General features: G+C 53.8%; 1 protein-coding gene across 4 annotated transcripts in view; it reads right to left on the bottom strand.

Moving 5' to 3' along the window:
* pvrl2l (PVR cell adhesion molecule related 2 like) overlaps nt 1–18648 on the bottom strand; it is a 41823-nt gene that overhangs the window by 12083 nt on the left and 11092 nt on the right. For 3 of the 4 annotated variants that reach the window (XR_009786069.1, XR_009786070.1, XR_009786071.1), the window contains exons 2-6: nt 14736–14848; nt 13820–14066; nt 12445–12738; nt 11062–11179; nt 10713–10861 (exon numbers count right to left, since the gene is read on the bottom strand). Coding sequence is in view for 1 of the 4 variants with exons in the window: in XM_061759592.1 (XP_061615576.1) it covers nt 6485–7014; nt 10713–10861; nt 11062–11179; nt 12445–12738; nt 13820–14066; nt 14736–14848 (1451 nt within the window). In the remaining 3 variants the exon portion in view is untranslated. Of the gene's footprint in view, nt 1–2803; nt 7015–10712; nt 10862–11061; nt 11180–12444; nt 12739–13819; nt 14067–14735; nt 14849–18648 lie in introns of those variants that run through there. The other variant, XM_061759592.1, reaches the window with a different exon arrangement.

Raw genomic sequence — 18648 nt, 5'->3', positions numbered from 1 at the left:
CTTCAAAATGTTTGGCAAAGTAATAGAAGTTGACGTCGACGTCGACATCGCACGGCGTCCCGGGGGCTCCTCCCCCTCGTCGTGTACGCGGCCCGCATCGGCGCCTGGCGAGTTTGCGCCTGCGGGCCACTTTGCCCTCATTGTGTCATTTCCCGCTTTCGTCCCTACTGCAAATGCCGATAAAATCGACAAAGAAGACACTTTCCGCACATTTGCGCTCCCTCCATCCCCCTCTAGTGGCCGTGGGCGGATTTCTACGGGGCCTGTTTGTGGAGTGGCTCGTTGCCACGCTTGCATGTACACGATCGTCGACACGCGTCGCATCGTACGCTGCAATCGGCGGTTCCGATATTCGACGCAAACATCACACAAACGTTCACGAGGCCCCCGGATGGGACGCACATCCTCAACATCGAGCGGGTGCGGCGAGCACACCAAAACGCACACAGAGCAACCGGCATGTTGCCGCAGAGATAAGCGACTGACTCGCCGGTGGGCACCCTGAGATTACCGTTCCACACTATCGCTTCATGGCACACGCGCGCACACACACACACACACACACACACGCAGAGTAGCTGAGCAGAGTGACGACAATAACGCGGGGCAGTAAGCGCAATAATCTCCATGTGGCTCCAAGTGCGAGGCCCGGGCACAACGCCAACGACTCCGAGGAGACGAGATGGAGGCTGACACGCACACACGCACACACACACATTCAGCCAAGTGGACACACATATGTTGACATTCGCACACAGACACACAAAGGTCAGCTGGTTGCGCGTTCTGTTGACACGGTCAAATGTTGCGTTGATCAGCTGAGACGCGAGCGGGCGACCGCTTCTTATTTTCCGGTGACCTATGCGGCGGCGGCCAATCAGCAGCCTGCGGGGCAGTCCGGGAGGGCTCTTTGCGTCCCCCCGTCTCCAATCAGCCTCATCACCGCCGCTATTTAAGTCCGCCTGTTCCAGGAAATCCTCGCCAAAGTATCGCAGCCTCTCCTAGCGCTAGCACGGCCCACCGTCCGCAAGTAAGCCACATAACGCCTCGTCGCCTTGCTCACTCTCGTGTCTCCTCGTTGCCAGCGCTCCGCTGTGTTCCTGAGCCACGTCGTTCCCGTTGTGCCCGCTGGCCGCCACCTTTCCACGCCGCCGACCCATCCGGAACCACCTCCTCCGTAACCTTTGCTCAATCAACTGTTCCTCACTTTCCATCTTCCTCCGCCTGCTCTTGGGTCCAGCTGCTCCCCGCACAGTCCAAAGCGCTTCCGTCGGCGTCAATAACGACGAGGCCGCTTCCTCCTCCTCTTCTCAGTCGCAAGACGACTCTCGAATCTTTCCAGCCTGCTGCTGAATAAAAGATGGCGGCAACAGCTTGCGCTGTGAAGACGAGGACAGAACGCCGGGAGGTCTCCGGCGACGCCCTCGCAATTCTCCCCGACGGCCCCGTGACGGACGGGAAGAACGGATTCGGAGCCATTTCATTTTTTAGCTATCCATACTTGATGAGTCCTTTTTCAGATGACTTTTTACTTTTAGTTCCTACATTCGTCGGCTCGTTCCTTGTTTTCCACCTCCGCAGATAAAAAGATTTGACTATCTCGGGCGAATTCCGGGGTCCCCGTGCCGACACTCGGGAAAAATTTCCCAAACGGGCCTCAGTACGAAGCAGGTGTCTTGACAGATGGCCGAGACTAAATTGTGAAAAAGCGGTTGCGAGGGCGCTTTCATCACATGATTCTTCTCGTCATTTTCGGGGCTTCAACGGTCCTAAAAACTTTGTGAGGGCGCGCACCGCGTATGCGCTCGGTAGCGCTTGCTGGAAACAAAATGACACCCCCGATACTAGATTCCTTCCACGATCAATAGGACATTTTATTTAACAGGAATCTCCAGGAAATTCAACAAGAAGTGGGACATTTTGGCGTATGAACACGGTTCTCGCGATTTGCATATTCAAACGTGGGCGCGCTCATTTCCACGTCGATCGGGAAGTAGGAAGGAAACGCGCTCGGATTCCTTCCCACATCTGGATATTTTTGTGCGTACGCCGTTTTGGCCCGTGAGGCCCCTGGCGATGTCATCGACTTTTGGCCGCGGGCCTGCGAAGGCCTTTGAGACGCTTTTGTGATTAAGCGCTATAAATAAACTTGACTTCATCTCAGAAGGAAACTAGAAGGAAGGCGACGGTTCAGTTCCGTCACTTGAGGTGTCGAGATTTATGCAAATCACCAAGCGGGTGCCCGGTGGCGCATCGTGGGTAATCGCGCACCGATTGCCGGCCGTCCCGCGGAGGTTTGCTCAGTCGGGTTTTCCTTTGATTTATCGGGCGAAAGCGTCTGGAAACTCGGTTAAGAAAAGTGTTTTGTTTGTTCATCGAAGCGTCTTCTTCCGAGCTGGCGTCAAAGCACCCTTCGGGGACGCGGCGACACCAGAAAGGCTCGACTGGTGCGATGTTTCGGCGGAACGCACAGGACGTTGAGGAACGGGTTTTACAGCGGCTAATCGCTCCTTTTGTGCGAGAAGATCAGCCGACGGAGGCTGAAACATCTCGGCTTCCTTTTGACGGAGCTTCCCACGCTCGCACGTGCGACCCACACGGCACGACCGCTCGCCTGATCATCACATTTTATTTTTAGACAAGGAGGAGGCGAGAAAACCGACATTCCGGCTCGTCTGGTTGCAGGTTGCAATGGCACGCCACGACATGAAGCAAAGACACCACTTCCAAAGTACTCACGCGGCCTTTTGGCTTTTTTTGTTTTTTTTTCCGTACTGCAACGACCGAAACACGTCACATAACACACGCGCATTCATTTTATTTTCTACAGCCACCATGTTATAGTTCCTCCGCAATAAGACATGACGCCAGAAGAAATCAAAACGTCAAAACGACAAAGGAGAAAGCAGCCGATGAACAAGGCAAAAGTGCGGCTCGGCGCACACTGCGGCGCTCGATTCCCAGTCCGTTCCAAGTCACACACGTGACTGTGTTTACATTCAAAGAACGCTCGAAACAACCCGCACGCGCCGGAGCACAAATCGAGCATCGATAACGACACAGGCGTCAACACGGACGTAAACGACAATACACAAACAATACAATGAGCAAGCGTTACGTTTAGCCATTTAGTTGGCCTGGGCTTCATCGTCACTGGTGCGTGCGTTTGGATGACGTCGCGCCGGCGTTGACGGAGTTCATACCGTTTGGGCGGCGTTATTGACCGTTTGGGCTTTTACACTGCGCTCGCATCGGCAGATATCCGCTACGTTTTGACGATTTTGACACACGTTCGGAAGAGGCCTCATTCTTTGAGCACAACATTGAACAACATGATATAATAATTCTTCCGCTCGAAGCCCGCAGTGTAAATCCAGCTTAAGAATGCAAACATAGCGGCTGTAAATCGTGTTCCAAATCCCTTTTCAAGTGCCAGCTGTTTGCGATATCAAAAATGAGACCAAGATCATTTCCACCTTTAACAAGGGATGTTTTTTAAAAGAACCTTTTTACGAGGGGAATTCCAAATAAATGACTTCAATGTGGTTGCACAATTGTGCACACCCTCTTATAACTAGGATGTGTCTGTGTTCAGAATGAACCAATCACATTCAAACTCACGTTAAATTGGAGTCAGCACGCACCTGCCACCATTTTAGTTGCCTCTGATTACCTCCAAAGAAAGTTCAGATGTTCTAGTAGGCATTTCCTGACATTTATATGCTTGATAGCATAGCCTGTAGGTTTTGTGCTAACATTGACTGTTGCTGTTTGGAACTGTTCATCAATCGCTCCACCTTGTCTAAGGCCCCAAAGTTCGACCTTGGTTTCCCCCGACCGTAACAAAATCTCCCAAACACGTGGGAAAATGTGTAACAGTACGAAGAAACCAAGTTTGCACTTTTCGGCCTTAATTCCAAAAGTTGTGTTTGGCGTAAAAACACCAAATGAACACCAGCACTCCAGTGCAACACGGTGGTGGCGGTGTCTGTCTGTTTTTCTTTAGCTGGACCTGGGACCTTCGACAAGGTGGAGCGAATTAGGAACAGTTCCAAATAGCAGTCAGAGTTAGCACAAAACAAAACTGGTAGGAAGCAAAAAAAAAAAAGCCTACTAGAACAGATCAACTTTATCTGGGGTTAATCAAAGGCACATAAAAACCTGGCTGGTTTCAACAGGGGTGTGTAGACTTTTTATACCAACTGAAGCTCCTACAGGTGACGACCTAGCAACATCTTCACGTTTGAGATCCGCCTGGCAACAGCGGATCTCGTTCATTCGTCGTGAAGCAAGTGCGGTCCGTTTCGGAAGAGTGCAGAATCGCGTCGTGGTTAGCGCCATCTGGCTTTGCCCACGTTTTGCCGGCACTTTCCGCACTCAAGGACACGAGCTGGACAAGCGCACGCGACCCCCATCCGTGCACCCGCATCCCGGGTTCCCGTTGAAATGGCGCGCACCCTCTTTCACGGCCATGTCATGTGAGCACTTTGTCGTCGAGCGCTAAAAAATACGAAAAGGATGAGAATACATTTGTCATGAAAATCCGAATCCTCAGCATACGCAATCACGAATTACAATGCTCAAGCACGCACACGCGCACACACAATTGTGTCGAGTGTTCCCGGGATTTGCCGGAACAAATCGCAGAACAAGGGAGCAAAAGAACAAACAGGAATAAAAGCTACAATCTTGTTGAAAAGACGCGTTGAGGAGGATTTAGGGGGCGTCGCCCAATGAGGTTTGGAACGAAGACGCGGGTTGGCTTTTCGAAACGCACGCGATGGACGCCGCCAATAGAGAAGCATGCGGGGAGGGACCGAAACCAAGGGAAATCATGGGAAGGGTATTTTGATATGCAGTCTGCTGAATGGGATTCTTTGCGCGACACACAACGTCGACGCCCAGCAGATAGAAGGTGACGCGCGCCGTTGACCAGAGGTGGGAGTAAGTCACGAGTCCGTCTCGAGTCTTAAACCTCCGACTTTCAAGCGACTGCGGCAAAAAAATCAAGCACGTGGACTTTCAAGTCGGAAGCGGGCTTGGGAAGTTGACTTCGACGTCAAGTGAACCTGTTGGGGTTGGAATGGGGACGAGTTTTCAGGACCTTATTTCATTTTCAATGAATGAATCAGCCGGACCCTCGGATGGTTCCTTGACAAAAAGTCCATCGAGGATTATTTTGGAATGATCCACATTTGTTCTTTGCACAAATAACAAAGCGATTCAAACAAGATAACATGTAAATACATCACACAAAAAAATGTCTTTGTAACATCATATGTGTATACTATGCTGACCACACGGCACACCTTGTCGACCTAATGACAAATGTTTACAATCGTCACTTCATACGACCACCGGGTAAGTGAACGTTCGATCAAAAAGTCAAAACAGGATACAGACCAAAGTGTTCATGCGTTCTTTTAGGTGTTCAAAAAGAGATTACGCCACAAGGTGGCGCTTTGGGGTCACATTCGGACAAATATGTCAGCTTTGAGGCGACTCCAGAATGGCACATGACCAGGGAGAGCCAATCACAAGCGTGGGGTTTTGAAGCAGGAAGTGATAGGAACAAAAATTTTTCAAATAGAACTCAAATTGTAAACGTGGAAACTTCCAAACGCAACCGTCACTTGATGACGCATTTTCTCCCGCTAATGTCGCGGATTCATTTTGGAAGGAAAGGACAGAATGTGGTTCCGAGTAATTATTACTCGCTAACACCGGTCGCAAACGAAGCGATACAATCGAGCGCAGTCAAAGCGAGGGGATGGGAACTGAAAATGGATTCAACTTCAACTTCAACCGAAAACAAATAAACCAAAGCAAAAAAGCGAAAGAGCCGACGTCGCGGCGGGAACGACGCGAGGGGAGCGTCGACACCGGTGCCCGCACTAGTACATTGACCGGCGATCGGTTAGCTAAACCGTGAAGTTAACGTAGCTCGCCGTCTGTGCGGGGCCTGACGGCGACGTGTCATTTTGGGCCGCGTCTCTTTCGACTGTCGTCGCAAACCTCGCATGTTGCCGTTGTCGTGTTCCAAAAACGGAATGTTCATTGGCGAGCTGGCCTGTCGCCTCCACGCCAAAAAAGAACATCTTGACTAAACACAGACATCTCGGGAACGAATTGTCGCGTGATGTCGAGTCAAAGTCAAGTCGAGTCTCTTGGAAGTTCGAGCCGAGTAAGTCCGAAGTCCTAAAATGGGCCACTTCAACGTGAGCGGAGTGGAGCCGTGCGACTGGAGTCGAACACCGCAGCGGCCGCACATTCGCACACACGCTCAAAAGAAGGCCAGAAAGCGTTTCTTCTTCTCGCCGTCTCGACGGAACCGAGTCGAAGCTCCAGGAACGACAACGCGGCGAGGAGCGGCGGGCGGCGTCCGTTCCGATGCGGCGAGGCGCTCGTCCGGTCACGTGCGGACGCGTCGCGCAGTTTCAACGGAGTTCGAGCGGACGGGCTTCGCGGCGATTCCTTCGCCGCCTCACACGTAAATGGCCGTCCGGGAAATAACGGAGCCGTCCCGCTGAGACTCCATGTCGTCGCCCAGGTAAATCTCGTCCCGGCCGCGATAGGCCGGAGGGAGCGCGTTCCCGCCCTCGAATCGCTCGTAGCGCTCGTCCTCCTCCGGGCCGTCGTCAAACTTCCTCGTCTCCGCCTCGTCCAGGAGGACGTCGCGGGCGCGGGGCTCGGCGGGGCGGCGCCGGAAGTCGCCGGCCTTCTCCGTCAGAGTGCCGGTGTTGTCGCAGCCCTCGCGGTACGTGTACGCCGGCCCGCTGTTGTTCTTGCCCTCGCCGCCCAAGAGAAGACGGGCCTTGTTGCCGTAATCGGCGCCGTCGCCGTTGCCGCCCCCCGCCGCCGCCGCCGCCGCCGCCGAGTCGGCGCCGCGCCGGTGCCGGCGGCGGCCGCGGGTCACCAGCACGCCCGCCAGCGCGGCGACCGAGAGCAGGGCCAGGAGGGATCCGATCACGGCGCTCGCCACTACGCCGGTGCTGGACGGGTCCTCCGAGGCTTCTGCAGAGAGGGTGGAGGGGTTGGAAGGAAGGAAGGACGGACAAACGGGTGGAGGAGAAGAAAGAGGAAGTTGGATGGCGGCAGTTAAGGAAGTAGCGGCGCTCGCTGCCTTTGGAGTGTGCTGCAATCCTCTGAGAAGAAGGTCTGACTCCGCGGGCGAAGCGGCCGCCGAGGGGCCGGGACGCCTCGCGCGAACGTTGAATTGAGGCAACTCGGACTCTTCTCGCTTTCAGAAGGGTCGCCGGGCGGCCGCACCTGGCGACGACCCTCGCCCGCTAAAGACATCGACGCGAGGACCCCGCACCTCAAATCTGCCGCTGAACAAGCCGTTTGGATTCCAGGTGAAACGTCCCGGACAAACAAGAAGAGTCCGCTTGCCTCCGCTCAACCTTTACAAGCGCTCGCCGGTCTTCTCCACGGATCGGCACGCGCGAACGAGCCCGAGCGAGCCGTTTGCGTCTTTATTTCCTGTTGGTGCCAGCCGAGTTTGCCCCACGGACGCCGACGCCGACGCCGACGCACACACGCTGCCTCATCGAACGAGGTGTTGCAAATCTAACTTTTTATGCTGCAACGGCCACGTACGGTTTACGGTCGCTGCGGTTCATATTGAATTCAGTTGCGCTTGCCGGCACGTGCGCCATTGCGAATTGTTTCCGGATCGTGCGACGGGGAATTCGTGGCGCAGCCGATGCGAATCTCGCGGCTGACGCCGGGTGGCAAACGAATCTTTCGTTTTGCTTTGAATCGAATGACGCCACCGCTTCCTTGCAGACATGAGAACGATTGTTTTGACGACAGCACAACCCGAAGCAAACAAACGCAAATCGTTTGTCCTTGTTGGTGAACAGTCGTACGCCAATTGTCCATTTCGGACTTTTGGGGCATGCTTTCGGTGGACGTTTGAAGTGTTTTAATAGTCACGCTGCATCTTTGCAGAATGTCGGTGGCATTTCTGCCGGCCACTTCCCAGCAACCTCCGCACCGCGGCGGCGGCTCGACCGGGACGACGAATTCTCCGTTTACGTCAGCCGGGGAACCGCCCGCTTCATTAGGTACGCCATCAAGCCGCAGCCAATCCAAAATGGCGCCTTCGCCACGACGACGAAGGCAAGTCGATATTAGCTGTCAAAAGATAGCGGCAAAGCACTCATTTTGTCCAAACGAAGCGCTGCACTTTTTTTCGGCACCAGGATGCCGCGCAATGGGAAAAAATGTGTTCTCTGTAGCTTTTTTTTTTTTGGGGGGGGGGGGGGGGGGGGGGGGGCTATGGTGGTGCACGTCACAGAGAGACAAGACGTAAAGGGTTAGGGTCGTGCATAAATGTACACAGTCATGCCTCGACTTAGGAGCTTTGTTCTGTGACTACTTGACTCTTATCTCAAATCCATTCTCTCCATTGAAATGAATTGAAGCGCCATGAATCCATCCCAACATCCCCCAACAGTTACAAATGCAAATGTTTTCGTCAGTAACACAACTCCAAAACCCGAACCTTAACTTTCTAGTCCCACTTTTTTTTTTTTTTACGACTTTGTTCAGTGAGCAAAGATGGAGACGCAAAACTGAGAGAACTGAAATAGCCAATATGATATTTCAACCTTCTTCTATTGTTAGTAGCTAAGTTAGCGCGGTAAGTAAAATCGAGATCCCGCTTTTTATTTGCGGTTCAGCAGGTAAGCCTGGAGAAGAGTCTCCACCTGAACCCGAAGGAAACGCCACCAGCTTCCGTCGCATGGAAAGCGTGCGCGCTCCTGGCGAGCGCAGCTCAAGCAAAATGCTTGTTCGATTCTTCGTCTCCTGACCCACGAAGAACCTTTTTAAGGGCCTCAACTTGCCTGAAAAGTCCATTTTGGCAAAAATGTTAAGACTCCCCAACACGACCCTCCCCAAAGGTCACCCTGGGTAGCGCCCTCTGGAAAGTAAAAAGAAAAAAAGAAGTTTTACCAATCAACACAAAACTGGGTGCATGCGTGTCTTTAACAGGACGCAGGAAAAAAGTCTCAAATTGAACAGGAAGTCCGCTACTTCGGTCGGGAGCAGGGAATTCCGGGGGCTCGTGCTTAGATGAACTCCAACCGACGTTCAATTATCCTTTTGAGGAATGGGTGAGAGCCCGCACCGGTATGGTTTGTAATATCGGCGACCCCGTTGAGGACAATCGCTGGATTGAAAACGGACGGCATCGAGCCAAGCGCGCATTTAGCTCGTCGCTAGCACACTTGAGCGCGCTGCGGAATCCGCTTGAAATTCTCTTCACGGAGGACGTCGAGGCACGCTGTCCCAAGAAAAATATTTCGTTCAAATGTGTGATGATCCATCATCCTACTGAGTTGCTTACGCGCACACGCGCGTAGAGGGGGTTGAGTGGTTTAATGAACATTATTGATGCAAGGCGGGTGTGTCATTAGTGTGACGTCGCTCACCCACAAGTATGCGGCTTCATTAATTCAGCGCACGTGCACGCTCGTATTCGTAGACACGCAGCCGTCCCGCACACGCACACGCACACACACACGCACTGCACTCCACCGTCCGGCTCAGTCTTTGCATGCGTGTGCGTCGTTTGTATTTTGAGTCTTATTGTGCGGTGGCGTGAGTCATTTCCAAGCAATTCGGTGGGAGGAGGAGGACGACGGTCGGGAATAAAGAGGAGAAAAAGGTCACGATCCACTCAAACAGCCTCCCAGGATGCGGGATTAAGCGCTCGGCTTTGCTCCCCCCAAAAGTAGACTCGAATGGAAATAGAAACCGGCACCGACCAGGACGCAAAGTACAAATGTATATGTTCAACCGGTGGCGGTCCTAGCTCGGACGGTGCCCCCGTGCGAGGAACACGCTTCTGTAGTTGTATGGGTTTTGTTTTGAACTTTTATTTAGCTATCATTTTTCTTCCACTGGTATCTGGTACAGTTTGCATGTGCATGTAGCACAGTGTTCAAGTCCAAACGGTGTTTAATGTGACAGTGGCCGTTGATCGGAATCGACGTGTGCCTCGTTTAACGTGACCAACACGAAGGCCAACTCCGATCCTGCGTTTTACCGTCGGTCGGGCCGGTGCGACTTGGAGATTTCGGAATTTTTGGGGGCGGCAGAAGTTTGAGAAGCACTAAAGTCGAGGCAGCTGCAATCAGGAAAATACTGTTTTTGTACCCGCCGGTTGGTGCTGCGAAATGTTTATAACAGCTTCATATTTATTATTTATAGTATGTGGGCGCTCTAAAACAAGAGTGGGCAAGTCACTCGCGCGCACACACGCACTGGAGGAGCCACTTTCCTGTAGGCGCTTAAAAAGCGGACCAAGCAGCGAAACGGGAGCGGCGTGCGCGCACTTGTGCCGCCGTTAATGGCTTTGCCCTGGACAGCGCGGAGCGTACGGCGTGCGCCAGGAAGCCGCTAACCCGACCTTTTTAGGATGGTTTTTACAGGCAAGTCGGAATTTAGAGGGCCTTCCGTGCAGTACCAGGTTGTGCACCCTAACCCTAACCCGCACGCCAACGCGGCAGGCACACAAACCCGCCGCCGGGGGGGCGCTTTTGATTTCGGGGCCGAGGCCGTCTCGCCGTGTGGCGTCGGCACGCGAAAGCGGCGCAGAACTCGACGCTGAAGATCGAGAGAGGCCAGCGACCCCCGCGGTTCTCAGATGGGCCTCCGTGCCAGCGCGCACACGGACACGAGCGTCACTCGAGCCGACTCACCGATGACGAGGGCGGTGACCCGGTCCTTGGCGGCGCCGTGCTTGTTCTTGACCTCGCAGATGAAGGTGGTGTTGACGGCGTCGTCCACCTTCCTCACCGTCAGCTTGTTGCCGTCCACCAGCACCGAGTCCGGCAGCGGGCCCGACGCCCTGGAGGAGGGCGAGGAGGCCGAGGTGAAGGGGGAACGAGCCCGACCCAAAAGTCACGTCCACCCTCATCATAATATTTGGACAAACTCGATCGTCCGAACAGTAAAAGTGGGTTCAAATTCAAATGTTTGTTAGGGCATCCGTAGGATGATTTGAAGTTTTCTGTTTCGTTACGACAAAGGCGAGCGACGGCGTCTTACGCGGTCCAGGTGACGGCGGTGGGCCGCGGGTTGCCGTCGGCCGTGCAGACCAGCGCGGCGTCCGAGCGGCCCACGTACCAGTTGTGGTCGTAGCCCTCGATGGAGACGGACGGGGGGTCTGCGGGGAGGACATGCCCGAAATGACGTGTGTGAAAAGTCAGCTCATCGTCCAAACGCGACGTTAACTCTTCTTCGTTATTGTCTGTTGGATTGGATCGCAACAACGTCACGAGGCTCCCTCCGGTGGCAGTCAGGGGAAAGACAGCTTGAGGGACGTTTGTGCAACAACAACAACAACAACAACAACAAAGTACGATGCGTTGATGTTCATTTTCATGGAAATTAAGCAAATAAATATGCACAAAATGTCATTGGCATCTCCATAAAACATGCTGCAAATCCCAAAACTTCTTTTTTGGGACACAAAGGTCAAGACGTTCTGGCATTAAAGCTTGGTTTTCCCAAAGCAAATTCAGTGTCTTTCCCGTCGTTATTGACGTAATTATGACCCATATCGTCGTCCGTCGTTAACGTTTTTGGGCGCCACCAGCGAACCCGTTTGAATCCCTTGTAAATTCTAAAGCTATTTCGAGGATTCAGCGTGCGCGTGTGGCCATCTTGTTCTCTTCTTCTTCAAGGTGACTTTTTCAAGGCTTGCAAACATCTGGAGCGCCTGCCCGCCCATCAAGGAAATCTTTTGCTACGCGACCATTTGGGAAAGGGTTTCTGGGAGCGAATTGTGACTTCACAAAATCAAGTCTCCATTTTCAAACAGCTCCCCAAAACCATTATGAACTCAACTTTACTGCAGTGATCGATATTTTGTGTGGGTCGCCATCCTTACGGTCTTCGCCGTCGTATGTAACCTGAAGCGCGTGCGGCTCGAAAGGCGGGGCCTAACCCGGCGGGAAATCTTCAGCCGCTAACGGAGGACACGAAACGCTTGATTCTCAACCACAAATATGTGGAGGAACTCTGGACGAATCAGCAATTATTAGCGGTGCAAGAATTCATCAACAACTCATCAATTAGACAATTAATTCATCGAAAAAAAGGATTTTGAAAATCCCAAATGGTTTGTTTCACTTTCAGCTTGTCAACCATCAACCTTTTTCCATTTTTGTAGTCCTCCGCGTCGATCTTTGCAGACTTTTACTTTGGAAAACGACGATCGACATTTTTGCCGATTTTCCGAACCGAACCAGGAAGTGAGTCATCACTTTCCGTTTGCATTGTCGGTTTGAAACGATGTCCTGTTTCTGAAACCCAAAAACCTTTTTTACCCACCGGAGAGAAATCGGCAGACGCATCGGTTCTTAAAATAACGGCCAGCTAATAATAACGCTTCATTATCCGTACGACGACGAAGGGGGTGTTGCTTACACTCCACAGAGAGCCTGAGAATTTGCATCCAGGTCTTGTCCTGGGTGCGCTGGTCCACCACGCACGTCACCTCCCGGCCGTCGTCGGCCGGCGTGGGCGCCAGCCGGTACTCGCTGCGCACCGTGACCGTGCCGTCGGGCCCGTCGGCGCTGCTGGTGGTGTGGTCGCCGCCCGCCGACGCCAGCCACTTGATGGTCGCCGCCGGCTTAGCGTCCGCCGCCTGGCACCGCGCCACCACCGCCGCCTCGGTGCCCGCCCGCGCCGTCACCGCGTTGGCGGAGTTTTTGGGTTTGGCTGAGGAGGAAGACAAAATGCCAGGGATGGGCGATGAACTGCCAAAAAGCGGGCTGGCGTTAAAACAAGTCAAGAAGTGAGGAATCGCTAAGAGCGAGTTGAGCAAAACCGATGTGCCGACGGAACAGGACTGCGCCACCGCTTTCTGAGAACGAGTCGTTGTCATCGCGAGCCTGAAAAATCCCTCGCGCTGCTGGTTTGTGACCCCGATCCGGAGGACCGCTTTGCGTTGGAAGGACGTCCGGGAAGAACCGCGTGCCAAGTTCTGTCTCGACAAAAGATACGCCGACCGCATTTTTGTCGGGTGTGCTTGGATCGTAACGTAAGACGCCGCTAGCTAAGCTTTCGCTGTTGTCGCTCTGAAAATATTGCAAGCGTGCCGCCGGGAAGTTGCGGATTTTGCACTTCCGAGGTCGGAGGACAACTTTGCACCGGAGCCTGAAATGGCGGCTCGCTGCGTCGTCTCGGGTTCGGGTTAGGCCCCGGCTTTTAACCGGGTCTGCTCCAGATAGACGCGTCGCGCGAATTCCGTGTTGCTCAATGAAACTGGCATTTTGCAAACTTCACTGCCGTGCTGCCGTAGAGGCCGAAAGTGGCTGCTGCAAAGGCAAAATGGCTGCCTCGCGTGTGCGTCGGGTGCTGCGGTTAGGTTTCACGCCGCGAAGAAAAAGTGGCTTCTTGGGCTGGCTCCAAAAAAGAAATGAGCCCAAAATCGCCACTCCGAATGAGGACGGCTGACCCCGTGTGACCTTTCGTTGCCGGGAAATCGCACGCTGCTGAATTTGGAAAACGCACCGAGCCGATGCTTTTCTCTCATCCGGCGCACAAACACGAGCGACCGGCGGAATGAAGTGAAGTGAAACCTTCGAACAGCCCGCAGCCGCGCGGCGCCTCCGTTCTCGGTCGGGAAGCTTTTGCGCGCTGAGCCGCTCCGATCGGGGCCATTTGCGCAACAAAGGCGACTCGGCGGCGCTTCATTTAAACACAAACGCGATGTCAGAAGCGGAGCGCTCGAGAAAAGGAATCCGGCAAACACGCGGCGGTGGAGTTCAAAGTGCGCATCTTTCCAACGAGCACTCACCCAGCATGACGAGCGCGGTGGTGCCTTGCTTGTTGCCCAACGGGTAGGTGGCGTACTCGCAGGTGAAGCGCCCGGCGTCGGACATGCGCAGGCGGGAGATCCGGATGGACGGGTTCTCCGGGTTGTTGTGCAGGAAGGCCACGCGGTCCTTGAAGGACAAGTTGGGGAAACTCTGGCCGTAGACGGGATGGTAGACGGCGATGTTGTCCCGCTGCTGGCCTTCGGCGGGCTCCCAGATCCACGAAACCTGATCGCCAAACCACAAATGACGCGTTGCGCTGGCGAAGGCGGGACGGCGGTCGGCCCCTCGCTGGGATTGGCCGCGGCCGGCGCTTTTGACTCACTCCGCTTTCAGGTTTCAAACGTGCGCTGCGGCAAAGCCAAAAGACGAGCGCCTCGCGGCGTTTCCTCGCGGCGATCGGCAATCGTCGGAGTTTTGATCGCTAATTTCACCGCATTTCTTTCTTTTGGTTTCTCAGACTTTTTTGCGCGCCGCGGCCGATCCCGGCTATCTTTGGGCGAAGGGCGCGGTACGCCCTCAACTGGTCGCAAGCCAAGTCTGCAGTCTTACTTTTTCCAAAGCTTCGAAAACAAGAATTCAATACAATGTGAAAATACTAAATTATCATGTGCTTTTTTTTTTTACAAATATTATTTGTGAGAAAAACGTTCATTTGAAGGCCACACCGCCAAGCCTCAACATTTGCATCATCTCGACTTCCTTTTTCAAGCACGCGCGTCCGTCGGCCGCGGCAAGCGGACGCTCTCTCGTTTGCTTCTTCGCCGTCGACTTGAGCTCGCCGGCTTTGGCGTAACGCCCAAACAAACATCGGCGGCGGAACGCCTTTGCGTGACGGCGAGCTCGCCGATCGGCGGTGAGAAAACCGTTAAGTTTCGGGTCCGATCTCTGACGAACCTGGTTGAGTTTGGTTTTGCCTCCTCCGTCGATGAACTGGCAGCGCAGGTCCACCGACTCGTCGGGGTAGGCCTCCAGCTCCTCATCCACGCTCACCTTCTGAGCGCCGACGCCTGGAGACCGCAGAGACGGGAGACCCACGTGAGGGGCGTCGGTTCTGTGTGCACTGACGGTTGCGGGTGAGCTTTGGGGTGGGCGCGATATGCTAAGCTAATACGATCCATGAAGCAACACATCGGGACAAAAGACGACATGTGAGTAAGCAGAGCAGAGACAGTTCACGTTAGCTAACAGCGGCACCGGCGTTAGCTACTCGAATGTCGGGCTACATTGTTGGAGCGGGGGGGGGGGGGGGGGGGGGGGCACGATTGGATCAGCTAGCCTAATTGGAAACGCGACTTTGGACGGCCTGATGACGGGGAGAATACGATCCGTGCTCTTTCCGATGCGGGGCTCAAAGTTCGGCCACCCCTGGCGCTGCCCCCGGTTGTCATGGTAACGAGACGTGCCGAGGGCCGGCTCGCTTTCGAGCAAAAGGGGCTGCGCGGTCGTTTTTCATCCTTGGGGTGTTTTAACATAAGCGAGGCCCAGAAACTTTGAAATGGGGAGAAAGGCCCAATGGCGCTCCTGTAGCGGGCTTGCATGCATTTGCTGACCCCGCAGGTTCTTTTCTTTTCTCCTTCGTGCTGCCAGTGAAGACAATTTTCTGGCTGACTGTCCCAAAAACAAAAAGGGCGGCGGGGCGGGGATTAGCATTAGCTCGCCGCTTGTTGGACTTGAGTGCTTGTCGACAAAAAGCCTCTTAAGTGTGCCACCGCAACAATACGGAAGAGCGTGTTGCCGAATGGGCTTTCCCCAAAAAGAAATCCGTTTTGAGCGCCGTGTGCGCGCTTGCATACGAGCCGGCCATTGACGCTCGCCGCCGCCGATGGCCGCGGGGGGGGCGACAGCCTTGTCAAAGCGTGAGCGCACGGAAAGGGAAAAAGCTCAGTGGTGAGCCGGCGGCCGGCGGCCGACGCTTATATTTCTTCAAGATTCCACTTTTTGTCACATTTTTTGTGTTTGTCGTCGCTCCTTCGTTATCCTTGAGGCGGATTAATTACACGCACACGGCGATGACTCGACGGCTGAACTTTAGGAGCTCGTCTGAGGTTAAAGGTCAAGCCGAACCGCAGCACCTTTTTTTTTTAATATGCGCCGGTACGACGCCATAGTGACCCGAACTACGAGTCGAATGTTCACCTGTTGTCAACTGCAAAAGAAGCAAAGCAAGAAGCATTTGAGCGCCGCGGCTCTGCGGGATGTCCGCGGAGGTCGAGGCGGGCGGCACGCCAAACGAACCCCGCCGGGCAGCGGAAAGATGGACGGCGCTCGATTGACATTCGGAGGCCGGCGGCATTTGCGCGTCGTCGAGAGTCCGCTTGCTTGTTTTGGATCGTTAGCTCGTCGCCGTCCATTGGAGCGGGGATTGCGCAAGCGCTCGCCAAATTCTAAGCGTTTGACTGACTGATATACCGATGACATCTTTACACTTCATACCCCCGATTTGATTGGAACTAACTAGAAGGTTAAATATGAGCATTTCCAACGTAAAATGGAACCTAATATCAATGCCCTCGCGCCAACTTTTTCATGGTCTCTGGCCACATTGGATTCTCAAAGGCCGCACCACATTTCGCATGAACGGATACGCCGCCGACGATTTGTGCGTCCAAAAAGACAAAAACCCCAACGGCCCTCGAAACGGGAACGAAAGAGAAGTACAGATGACTGACAGAGCGTTTTCTTTCTTTTTCTTTTTTTAAATCAGCAGCAGCAGCAGGACGCTAATAAGTCATCTGAGCGACAAACGTTCATCAGCGGCACGTCAAATATTCCCAAGCGATCGGGCGCTGACGTTGATTAGAAGCCAAACGGCTTCTGCGGGGGCGCCGCAATCGGGCCTTCGTCGCCGGCTCACCCGAATGTCGGGATGGCCGATCGATTCGCTTGATCAATTATTTGACACGCGACCTCTTTGGCGGGGCTTCGTCAGTCGCTCGCCAGGCAAAAAACAATTTCAAAAAAGAAATCAATAAAAATCAATCAGTCGCCAAGCAGGAAGAAAGACAAAACACTCGGCAAGTATGTGCTTTTCGTCCTCAGAGGGAAATTGCCGCTCAAAATCTCGTGTCAAACGACTCCGCGGCGCTTGTCGGGCTCAGCGGACAAAACGAGTCACTTGTGCGCCGGCATAGTTGGCGCCGAACGGCACAGCTGGCGAGAGCAATTCGGAATCGGAATCGGAATCGGAATCATCTTTATTTGCCAAGTATGTCCAAAAAAAACACACAAGGAATTGGAATTTTTTCAGACGAGGTTTGTTTTTTTTTCGCTGCGCCGTGAACAATACGACGTCGTATCACCGCATGACACGGAACGGCGCTTCCGGAAAAGTATGTTTTGCTATTTTGAATCAAACATGAACATCTTTACAATTTGGGACTTTTCTTTGTGTTTTTTTTGGAATGGAACATTCCTTTTTCTGTCTTGTCAATACGAAGCGATCTTGTCCAAATTGTACTGTGATCGAGTCTTGAAACTTGACATCCTGGAATCGGGTTGTACTGTCATGACGTCAACATGCTATCGTGCTTTCCACATGCTGCACACATATAATGCGAGAAAAACCATTTGTTATGTTTTGTTCGTTATTTGTGTCAAGAACAAATGTGCTTAATTCCAAAATAATGATCTCGGCTTTTAATCCACACACAAAAAAAAGTGTCCAAACTATTTTCAGAAAGCCCTCGAAAAATTTTTCATTTTCAAGCGGATAACTCGGAATTGGAAGCCACAACGATCGCAAAGTCAACTTGCCGACAGATGTCACCACTCCGCCCTTCCCTCCATCCTTCCGTCACCTCTCCGCCCTTCTCTCCATCCTTCCGTCACCTCTCCGCCCTTCTCTCCATCCTTCCGTCACCTCTCCGCCCTTCCCTCCATCCTTCCGTCACCTCTCCGCCCTTCTCTCCATCCTTCCGTCACCTCTCCGCCCTTCCCTCCATCCTTCCGTCACCTCTCCGCCCTTCTCTCCATCCTTCCGTCACCTCTCCGCCCTTCCCTCCATCCTTCCGTCACCACTCCGCCCTTCCCTCCATCCTTCCGTCACCTCTCCGCCCTTCTCTCCATCCTTCCGTCACCTCTCCGCCCTTCCCTCCATCCTTCCGTCACCACTCCGCCCTTCCCTCCATCCTTCCGTCACCTCTCCGCCCTTCTCTCCATCCTTCCGTCACCTCTCCGCCCTTCCCTCCATCCTTCCGTCACCTCTCCGCCCTTCTCTCCATCCTTCCGTCACCTCTCCGCCCTTCCCTCCATCCTTCCGCCACCTCGGGCAAACACGCAACAAGAGAGAAGAAATAATAGCATCGTTTTGTTTTTGGCCGTCAGCCGACGTCATGCGCTCCAGCCGAGCGGGAGATCTAAAAGCGCGTCCTCGCGGTCTGAGATGCAGATGAGGCGTCACCGTAGCGTAATTACACCACGGATTCCCCGAGGGCCGCCGCCGCCGCCGCCGGGCTCGGAGCAGACGCGGCGGCGAAGCGGTTGTCGTGAACCGTCAATGCCCACGTTTGCCTTTTGTGTCCGCCGCTAACGACGCCGCGCACGTGACCGTCGCTCACAAAAACTCCGCGGAGAAGCGTACCCACCAAAAGATGCAAAACCGACGATTCGCACGTCAGTCTTCTCAGACGAGCGCCCAGACTTTGTGACGTCGACCGGAAAAAAAGCCCCAACGTGACTCGGATCGCAAAACGTCTTTCCCCGAAATGCCGTTGATCTGTTCCGCCCTTGCCACCCCAAAAAAATACCACATTTTGGGAAAGTGAGGAGAATGGCACTCGATTGTATCGGACTTGAGAAAAAGAGAGTA

Source organism: Phyllopteryx taeniolatus, chromosome 21 (genome assembly GCF_024500385.1).
Source record: "Phyllopteryx taeniolatus isolate TA_2022b chromosome 21, UOR_Ptae_1.2, whole genome shotgun sequence".
NCBI lineage: Eukaryota > Metazoa > Chordata > Actinopteri > Syngnathiformes > Syngnathidae > Phyllopteryx > Phyllopteryx taeniolatus.
Note: the sequence above shows the minus strand (reverse complement) of the source record. Positions and strands in the feature narration are given on the sequence as shown.